Here is an 11,079-nt window from a genome sequence, read left to right on the forward strand (position 1 = left end):
TTCAAAGCTACACAAACATGTTACATAGGGTTGTCAGTATTTTTAAATTTATTGATATTCCGTCTATATAATTGTACTGTTTTTAAGCATGTTACATCAGAGAGCTTTGGGCCTGGGCGCTCATACACTTTGGGGTGTGTCTTTCGATTGACCACGTGTTCTGTTGCGTTCTTCTTGATTTTGAGTTTTCCGGCATTTTAAACATGCGTGTAGATCTCCTGCGTCTTACTAACACTGCAATGACTATGGTTATTGTAATAGTTGCTGTTAAAACCCCAATAACGAATACTATTAGTTACCTGAATCGTCATCTATTTGACTTACATTTTCCTTCGAGGTAGACGTACGAATCCAATTTTTCCCGCCAGAACTAATCATGTATTCATCTGTTACACCGAAGATCACATATGCGTCTCCTGGAAGTTCCATAAAATGGAGTTCGTTTCAAAGGTGGAAGTCCTTTGTTGACGAAACTATGTTCTTTTGCGCAATAGTTGATTTCATAAGATTTTTCAATATTAGCCAAATGCATGCTATATCCCCCTGGACATCCCCGTGGCCAGACTTTTGGACTGGAAGATTTGTATAGAAAAACATTGGGCGTAAAGGCTTTTTATTTTTAAGAAAGGCTTGTTGTACAAAATTTAGGGATTTCCAGCCCTACAACTGAACAGTCCAGCAAAAGGTACCGAGTAACGAAATCCAAGCTCAAGCTGTCGGGCAGGTTCTTGTCTTGTCAATATGAAAGCATTCTTATTTAAAAAAAAAACATAACAAATTCTCTTGAATTGTTGTACAAACGATGTTTTGAATTATTTAAAAAAACCAAAGTAAGAAAGGGCTATAAATGCGAAACAATTAAGTACGGGATAGCCAATGAAAATTAGAACTCTTCAGAAGTTGGAGGAAAACTTTTCGTAAAAAGGAGGGAAAACTGATTTGTTGACAAATAACAAAACAATTAAATCGTCTATCTCGGTTGATGACAACACAGGTAAATAATACGAAATGTGTTATATGATCTTAAATCACGATACAATACCAACTGTAAGAGACGAAACTCATGTTTAAACCTAATCCAATAACGCGATGTTCTGTAGGATTATCTGCCTGTAACACGTTAGTCATATTGTAGACTACTATAGGCCTATAGCATACGAGTATATGCAGCATATCTGATGGCTGTGATATCATACAGAACGTGACATTCATTTTCGTCCATTATATTGTTTTATTCTCTGTTTTTTCCTTAAGTTGGTTTTATTTGAATTTTCTCTACATGAAACCAAACCTATCCGTACGTGTTACTTAATATTTTTTTATGTACACTCTGGACAGAGGTGACACTTTTGGTTGTTAATGTCTGAGTTGAGACATGGGTGTATTTTGTTTATGTATTTCATTTTTCTATGTCTTCAAATGCATTGGTCAAAAATTAAATATCACTGCCTGGATTATTTAGTTTTTTCAGTGATTTTTATTTATTTTTATATTAATGAGTTTGAATTAATTAAGAAATATAAAAAAAAAAATTAATTGGGCTTTTTGGAAACCCATCCTTTATCAGTTGAACTATTGATCTCCAACTATAACAATCTGATTAAAATACAGATCTCTACATAGTGCAAAGTGTCTCTGCGCTTTGCGCTATGTAGAGATCTGTATTTTAATCAGATTGCAACTATAACTTCCTGTTGTTCGGAGGCTCATAAGTACATTAATCTGTGCTTTGTTGTTAAAACACAGTCAATCTCGCACACACTATGCAAAATTGATACTGTCATGATATTAAAATGGTCAAAAAGTTCCATGGCTGATTATGTGTATAAGAAACATTTTATTAATGAATATTGAGAATTTGTGTCATGATTTGAATTGTACAAAGTTAGTTTTTTTTGCTCTGGAACAAAGGGAAAACATGGTCCTTAATTTCCAGTGTTTGTCAATTTGTGTTAAGTAAACCATGCAGAACACTTGTTTTCTGGTCTGACTTATAAAGTCAATTAAAATATTCACAGATGTTACCTGAAAATATCCAATTACCAGTTTAAACATCACATCTGCTTCTCTTGCTCTTAACAGTGTAATTTCTGTTAATGATTTTCTAGTCCACTGTAGCAGTAATCTGAGCATTTTGTATGCCCTGTAAGTCATTTTTATGTCATAACTAGAAATTCAGAGTCTTTCCTTGCTCCAGGCAGAGAAATAAGTATTGATTCGGTTTTTTGTGATGTTGTTTTTTGTGTTATTACGTTAAATTATTTGTCACCAAGCTTTACCTATGGTGACATATTGTTTGTGACGTTTGGATGTTTAGGGTATTTTTGTTGCAGAATGCCATCAAACGTGGAAATTAAAGCTTCCATTGCAAGCCTTTCAGAGTTTAAAAAGAAAGCTAAAGAACTTAGCAGAACGGAAGGAGAAGAACTGATACAAGAAGATGTATTTTTCAATGTTCCAAACGGTCGTTTGAAATTAAGAACCATTAAGGTAAAGTCACTTTGAAAATGTTGTTGAGGTGAAGTACTGTAAATGTATTATATTTGGCTGTGTATTCTATTTAGTAATTTTAGTGGAAAGCATTGTCTGCTAAATCAAGTACATCGCTAGATGTCTTGTTTATCATAGATTTATATCTAGCACATTCAGAAAGCCCTAAATCAAATCTATGCTAACTTTTTGAAACATGAATTTCTGCCAAGTATCGTACTCGCCAATTTGCCAAATATAAAACATTTACAATATCCCCCCCCCCCAGCTTCTTGTCCTACAGAGGGATTTAGACAAAACCCAGGTACAATGATAAATAGAATAAAACTTGCCATTGGTTAAAAAAATTAGCTGAATTAAATATCTGTTCAAATTAGAGAATAATATAAAAATTTAATTTTTCATAGGAACTTAAAAGTTGCATCCGTTTAGGCAAGATTTTTGAATACACAACATTTGGATTATACAACTGTCAGTATAGTTTAGATTCTTCAACATCTAAAAAAAATCTCAAATCTATCAGAATGTGTATGTGTATATCATTAAAAAATTCTCCTTTAATAGGACGCAAAATCAGAGCTGATTTTCTATGACAGACCGGACCAAGAAGGACCTAAGTTCAGTGAATTTTACACAACCCCCATAGAAGATCCTGCTTCATTTAAGGTAACATTTTGGAAACACCCTTATAGAATAAGGTGATACCATATAAGCTGAATTTTAGTGAGGATTTAATTTTGGCATCATTAGCGAGGATGTCGAGATCGCTAAAATTGAATATCGCTAAAAATTAATTGCATTTTTTACAAATTAGCTTCTTTTATGAGCATTTTAAAATCGCTTAAACTAATTATCGCTAAAAATAAAATACCCATTTTAAAGGAAAATCGCTAAATTGCAACTCGCTAAAATTTCCACTTATACGGTGTTGTTCTTTTCCTCTTCAGGGGCCTTGATGTACTTATGTATTTTTTTCAATTTTACAAAGGCCATATTGTCATACAGTTGAACTTTAGTATCTGAAACACCATGGATATTTGATTTGAAGGTCCCAACATGTGCACTTATTTTGAAAAATATTTTAACCTAGACATCTCAAATGTTTTCCCATCTCAATTTTTTTCTCTCAGCCCAATCCAGTTTGAGATAACAAGGGTTGATTGTATTTTGAAAGAGAAATAACATTGCTTAAAATCCTTAATTATAAGTTACCATTGTGAACTTTTCTGATTTCCAGGAGACTCTGGGTAGAGCTGTTGGGGTCAAAGGAATATTGAGGAAGGTGAGGACATTGTACATGGTGGGACAAACCAGAGTCCACGTAGACCAAGTGGAGGGACTGGGAGATTTCATGGAATTGGAGGTAAGATGTTCTTAAAAGTATATTACAGAAAAGTGACAAGGTCAAGACAGGGATCTTTGAGTAGTGATTGAGGTCAGTAAGTAGTGACTAAGGTCAGTATGTAGTGACTGAGGTCAGCAAGAATTGACTAAGGTCAGCAAATAGTGACTGAGGTCAGCAAGTAGTGACTGAGGTCAATAAGTAGTGACTGAGGTCAGGAAGTAGTGACTTAGGTCAGCAAGTAGTGACTTGGGTCAATAAGTAGTTACTGAGGTCAATAAGTGGTGACTTAGGTCAATAAGTAGTGACTGAGGTCAGCAAGTAGTGACTTAGGTCAGCAAGTGGTGACTGGGGTCAGTAAGTTTTGACTCTAAGGTCAGCAGGTAGTGACTGAGGTCAGCAAATAGTGACAGAGGTCAATAAGTAGTGAATTAGGTCAATAAGTAGTGAATTAGGTCAATAAGTAGTGACTGAGGTTAGTAAGTAGTGTCTAAGGTCAATAAGTAGTGACTGAGGTCAATAAGTAGTGACTTAGGTCAGCAAGTAGTGACTGAGGTCAATAAGTAGTGACTTATATCAATAAGTAGTGACTGAGGTCAATAAGTAGTGACTGAGGTCAGCAAATAGTGACTGAGGTCAATAAGTAGTGACTTTGGTCAATAAGTAGTGACTGAGATCAGTAAGTAGTGACTGAGGTCAATAAGTAGTGACTTAGGTCAACAAGTAGTGACTGAGGTCAATAAGTATTGACTTAGGTCAGCAGGTAGTGACTAAGGTCAGCAAGTTGTGATCAAGATCAGCAAGTTGTGACTGAGATCACCAAGTGGTGACTTAATTCTCCAAGTGACTAAGGTAAGCAAGTAGTGATTAAGGTCAGCAAGTAATGACTGAGGTCAGGAAGTAGTGACTGAGGTCATCAAGTTGCGACTCAGGTCAGCAAGTAGTGATTAAGGTCAGCAAATAGTGACTAAGGTCAGAAAGTAGTGACTAAGGTCAGAAAGTAGTGACTGAGATCAGCAAGTTGTGCCTGAGATCACCAAGTGGTGACTTAAGTCACCAAGTGCTTAAGGTCAGCAAGTAGTGATTAAGGTCAGCAAGTAGTGACTGAGGTCAGCAAGTAGTGATTAAGGTCATCAAGTAGTGACACAGGTCAGTGAATTGTGAATATAGTTACCTGGTTGTAATCTACATGTAGGTGACTAAATGATAGCTAAAATTGCTGATTAATAGAGATTGGTGGTTAAGTAGCAAATGGACTTGTCAAGTACTGTCTTAGTATCTATTACTATCCAAGTACTAACTGACTACTATAAGTAGGTAAGAGGGGTAAGTAGTGTAATTATAGGTGAGAAAGGGAGAGGGAGTAGAGCATTGATAGAGGTTATCATGTAGTGGCTAAGAGGCTCTGTAGTTTTCTGTCAGTGCTATAATATGTACAGTTAAACTTTGGTATCTTGAACGCTGATATCTCAAATACAATGAAAAAGACATGGAAGGTCAAATTACTTAATCTTAAAGTATTTTACTCTAAACACTGGATATCTCTAGTATGACTATACATGTTTTGTATTTACATTTACAGGTACAGATGCAGGAGGGACAATCCGTTGAGGAGGGACAGAAGATTGCAGATGACCTCATGGGGAAACTGGGGGTGTCAAAGAAGGACCTTATTTCTGTGGCCTATATGGACCTTTTACTGAAAAAGCAGTCACAGGCAGCTCAAGGATAGAGATGAAAGCAATATAGGGACCAGTTCAAAATGTGTGCAATGATCAAGAAGTCTAAATATTATGTCATCAATTTTATCAGCAAGACTGAAGTTATAATTTTTTGTTTACTTTGAACATTATTATTTGTATACATTGATACACTGTATTGCTGACATAAATTATGGGAAACTGTGCTTGTTTCTTGTTTTCTTGTAGTTGTTGTTATGAAAAGGTAAATAGTAACCAGAAGTCTCTGTTGAGACTGTAACTCTACTGGTTTGTATTTTAAACAAAGAAAAGTTGCAGTTGGGACCTGAAACTTCACAACAGCAATAAATAGAATAATGAACATGTATCTCAGTGTACAGTACTTAACTGCCACATTATACATGTACTATAATCAGACTAAAACTGCATTGGAATTGCAGTTTTAAAGTATATCACAGAAATTTCTTAATTTTAGTAACCATGGCAACACCATTCTTCGAAATCAAAATCCGATACACAGAATTATGTATCTTAGTGTAGTCTACTTGTGTGCCAAGTTTTATTGAAATCAGACTATAACTGTAGGAGAAGTAGCATTTTGAATGTTTTTCACGTAAATTTTATTTTTTAGTAACCACGCCAACACCGTTCATCGAAATCAAAAATTGATACGCAGAATTACGTATCTTAGTGTAGTCTACTGTGTATCAAGTTATAATGAAATCTACGGAAGCGTATTAGTGCCACTTGCACACTTTACTTTTTTTTAATTTCTACACTTTAATCTGTAAATTTTACACTTTAATCTGTAAATTTTACACTTTAATCTGTAAATTTTACACTTTAAAGTGTAAAATTTACACTTTAATCTGTAAATTTTACACTTTAAAGTGTAAAATTTACACTTTAATCTGTAAACTTTACACTTTAATATGTAAATTTTCACTTTAATCTGTAAATTTTACACTTTGAAGTGTAAATTTTACACTTTAAAGTATAAATTTTACACTTAAATCTGTAAATTTTAAACTTTAATCAGTAAATTTTACACTTTAAAGTGTAAATTTTACACTTTGATCTGTAAATTTTACACTTTAAAGTGTAAATTTTACATTTTGAAGTATAAATTTTACACTTTAATCTGTAAATTTTATACTTTAATCTGTAAAATTTACACTTTAATCTGTAAAATTTACACTTTATTTGTTTATTCACATAGTCAATTTAGCAACTTCATACATCCTTAGTAACGCATTTTAAAGCCAACAGACCGTTAATCATGCAAGATAATATTTAATTCTGATTATCTATTTTATGATAAATGCAAATGATAATCAAAATAGTATTACTGATACAAGTTAAACTTTTCTTAGCATATAAATGAAGAGCATATCAAACATATACATGTACATATTCTCGATGAATGTGATATTGATATCATCATACGCAAATTCGTTTAATGCGCTCAATAGTTCAATTATTGAATCTGTAAATTTTACGTCAACAGTTGAATTGATTGATTGTTTTTAAATAACCAATTTTTGGCATTAATTTTAGTGGTTTGAGCCTTAGTAAAGTATATACATGTACGTATAATAATAACTAAAGTATGTTTATATTAATTTTGGAACGGCAATGAAATTTATATCCTTTGATTCAATGACGTTTCTTGAATGCTACGTTAAAAAATGACCGTAATTTTAATATATCATTTCATCATGACCATAGAACCATAAACTTGTAATATTAATCTGAACCGCAAATAAAAAAAATCTTTGATATATATATTTTACTGTTCGTTACACTATAGTAAAACTAAAGAAACACCTGTATATATACTAAAATTAAGCAGACCCCTGATTTCTTATGCTGGGGAAAATTACGAGACCCATGAGGAAAAAGTCCATCCTTGTTTATCATATACTAATAAACATGTACAAGTACATGTAAAAAAATATGCAAACAATTGTAAACATCACAGTTTAATACTTTTTTTCAAGTGTCAGAGGTAAAACATCACAAATCGACCGTTCAATCATAACCGATTACCGTTAAGGTTCTTCAAAATAAAGTGTAAATTTTACAGATTAAAGTGTAAAATTTACACTTTAATCTGCAAATTTTACAGATTAAAGTGTAAAATTAACACTTTAAAGTGTAAATTTTACAGATTAAAGTGTAAAATTTACAGATTAAAATGTAAAATTTACACTTTAAAGTGTAAACTTTACAGATTAATTTGTAAATTTTACAGATTAATGTGTAAATTTTACAGATTAAAGTGTAAATTTTACAGATTAAAGTGTAAAATTTACAGATTAAAGTGTAAATAATGTAAATTTTACAGATTAAAGTGTAAAATTTATACTTTCAAGTGTAAAATTTACACTTTGAAGTGTAAAATTTACAGATTAAAGTGTAAAATTTACAGATTAAAGTATAAAATTTACAGATTAAAGTGTAGAAATTTAAAAAAAAGTGAAGTGTTTAAGTGGCACTAATACGCTTCCGTAGAAATCAGACCAAAACTGTAGGAGGAGCAGCATTTTGAATGTTTTTCACTGAAATTTCTATTTTTAGTATCCACGGCAACACCGTTCATGGAAATCAGAAACCGATATTCATGTATCTCAGTGTAGTCTACTTGTATGCCAAGTTATATTGAAATCAGACCAAAAGTGTAGGAGGAGTAGCATTTTAAAGGGTGTTTCTTAAACGCGGAACGGAAAACAGAACGAAAAGCAGAACGGAACGGAATATATTATTTTAGATTAAATCACTAAAAATATACAAATATAATCATAAACGTATATCTTATACATATTTATTCCCCCATTGTTAAATACAAGCTGATTTAGTCGTGTTCATTCTCACCGTATACAACGGGTAACGCGGGGGAGTCGCTAAAAAGTATGGGGGAGTCGTTTTCAACGTATGGGGGAGTAGATTTTCACCGCTTCGGAGTCAGAGAAGATGTGGGTCACGTCTTTTTTCGGTATATATAAGATGTATTTACAAAAACTAAATATCCCACGGAAGATGACAATAGTTAAGCTTTATCGTGGTCATTTGTCCGGCTATCCTATACGTCTAGTTTTCTCAAACACTTCGAAACTATTTGACAGTTTTCATATTTACGTAGATCGGGTAGTAAAAACATGCATGATTTGCACAATCTACGGCTTGCGTAGGGATTCTCACATTTAAAACAGCGAGAGAAAACGTTTATCTTTTAAATGCAACAACTTAAACTTGACTAGACTTTATAAAAAATAATAATTAAGACATTTTCTCTCCAGACAGTAACGGTTACGTAGGGGGGAGTCGTTTATGGGAAAGCATATCGCAGGGGGAGTCGCAAAATAAAGTCAAATGCATATACTTGGTGTTGTTTTCATCTCTTTATACTGCCAGTACCTTTTTTATTTACTCCTAGATATCTATAAATTTATGTTTGGTTATTCAGTTTATAATCTGAAGTTACGAAAAGAGATTTTTTTTCTGTGGCTTTATCAGTTCCAGAAAACAATCAGCAATTTAGATTTCATGAACAATTGGATTATACGTCATCGGAGCACATGTGCTTGGGGACAGAACCCTCCCCCTCGGTATGTAATATTGGTACATGTATATCACAAAAATTCAATTCACGAATTCACGAATATTCACTTTCAATATAAAAACCTCTCCATAAAAAAAGAACAACCCGATTAATAATTTGGAAAATTTCTTAATAAAAATTTTCAGGTGAATTGTCTGTAATTTTTGTTTGTTATACTTTTAAAAATTGTTGCATAAATTTACACTAAAAAGAATAACCTTTCTACTGTTTTCATACGTCAAATAGTCAAATAAATAGCAGTTTGACCGTGGAGCGAGATGTTGGACATTTCGATGAGATATTGCACCGTTTATGTCAAAGTGTGGGCGGGATCAGCTGTCAGAACTTTACGGAATTGACAGTTTTTCAATGCAGTGAGGGTTAACAAAAAATTCATCATGATAATATCATAGTAAACAGTAAAATGTATAACAAAACATTTATCGAATGTGTTCTCTAGATCTGGCAAAAACGTGTTTTGTCGACCTCTTGAACAAAACTATTTGCCTTCGGCCTAATCGTCTCGTGCAAACAGTTTGGTTCTTGGTTCCGACAAAACGAATGTTGCCCTCGAACCCTGTCTATGAATGTATAATGCTGGTTGACCCAGACTGATTCAGGTACAACAACCCGCCATGCTATGTGTTCACGAAACTGCGAAAGGGGGAGGGGTAAAGGTGGTAACATGTTCTGAGGAACTGTATATAGCTGGGGCAAGGTAAGGGAGGGGATGTATAGATTGAAGAAATATTTTCGTATTTCTTCTTTTCAAAGTTTGTGGTTAATTATTTTTAAATTGACACTTCTTATTTTATTTATCACAGACATACATTTCCAGCGCTCTGAGGAATATGCAATCCAGTCCCTTCTTCAGCATTCATTCTGTACATTTACCTATGTGTATTAACATCAGATATCCAAAATATTCTCAATTAACATACTAATTCGTTTGTGTCTGAAGATGTGTTACTATATATGATAAATAAATAATAAATTGTGAACCTAATCGTGAGAATATACCAGTTAAATCTAACCCCTTTCAAAGAAAACTTCAAGGGGCGTTAAGACGCGTCAGGGATCTGCCTTTTTCTAATAAAAAAAAAACGGTTGATATTATCAAGAAAGTTTTCATATTATAAATCTGGTTGATTTTTTTATGGAGAGACTTTCATATTGGAAGTTAGGGTTCTGAATTCGTGAATTGAATTTTTGTGATATACATGTACCAATATTACATACCGAGGGGGAGGGTTCTGTCCCCAAGCACATGTGCTCCGATGACGTATAATCCAATTGTTCATGAAATCTAAATTGCTGATTGTTTTCTGGAACTGATAAAGCCACAGAAAAAAATCTCTTTTCGTAACTTCAGATTATAAAGTGAATAACCAAACATAAATTTATAGATATCTAGGAGTAAATAAAAAAGGTACTGGCAGTATAAAGAGATGAAAACAACACCAAGTATATGCATTTGACTTTATTTTGCGACTCCCCCTGCGATATGCTTTCCCATAAACGACTCCCCCCTACGTAACCGTTACTGTCTGGAGAGAAAATATCTCAATTATAAATTTTTATAAAGTCTAGTCAAGTTTAAGTTGTTGCATTTAAAAGATAAAGGTTTTCTCTCGCTGTTTTAAATGTGAGAATCCCTACGCAAGCCGTAGATTGTGCAAATCATGCATGTTTTTACTACCCGATCTACGTAAATATGAAAACTGTCAAATAGTTTCGAAGTGTTTGAGAAAACTAGACGTATAGGATAGCCGGACAAATGACCACGATAAAGCTTAACTATTGTCATCTTCCGTGGGATACTTAGTTTTTGTAAATACATCTTATATATACCGAAAAAAGACGTGACCCACATCTTCTCTGACTCCGAAGCGGTGAAAATCTACTCCCCCATACGTTGAAAACGACTCCCCCATACTTTTTAGCGA

The 11,079-nt window shown here is 33.4% G+C and overlaps 1 protein-coding gene across 1 annotated transcript; it reads left to right on the plus strand.

The window, feature by feature from the left end:
* The first annotated feature begins 919 nt into the window (after positions 1–919).
* Positions 920–5,568, plus strand: LOC134250122 (adenylate cyclase CyaB-like). Its single transcript, XM_062732470.1, has 5 exons — positions 920–994; positions 2,334–2,490; positions 3,055–3,156; positions 3,728–3,853; positions 5,415–5,568. The coding sequence occupies exons 2-5, from the start codon at positions 2,335–2,337 to the stop codon at positions 5,562–5,564; spliced, it is 534 nt and encodes a 177-aa protein (XP_062588454.1). The 5' UTR covers positions 920–994; position 2,334; the 3' UTR covers positions 5,565–5,568.
* The last annotated feature ends 5,511 nt before the right edge of the window (positions 5,569–11,079 follow it).

Source organism: Saccostrea cucullata, unplaced genomic scaffold (genome assembly GCF_032062105.1).
Source record: "Saccostrea cucullata isolate Sc308-1 unplaced genomic scaffold, CSIRO_AGI_Scuc_v1 ctg16237, whole genome shotgun sequence".
Lineage (NCBI taxonomy): Eukaryota > Metazoa > Mollusca > Bivalvia > Ostreida > Ostreidae > Saccostrea > Saccostrea cuccullata.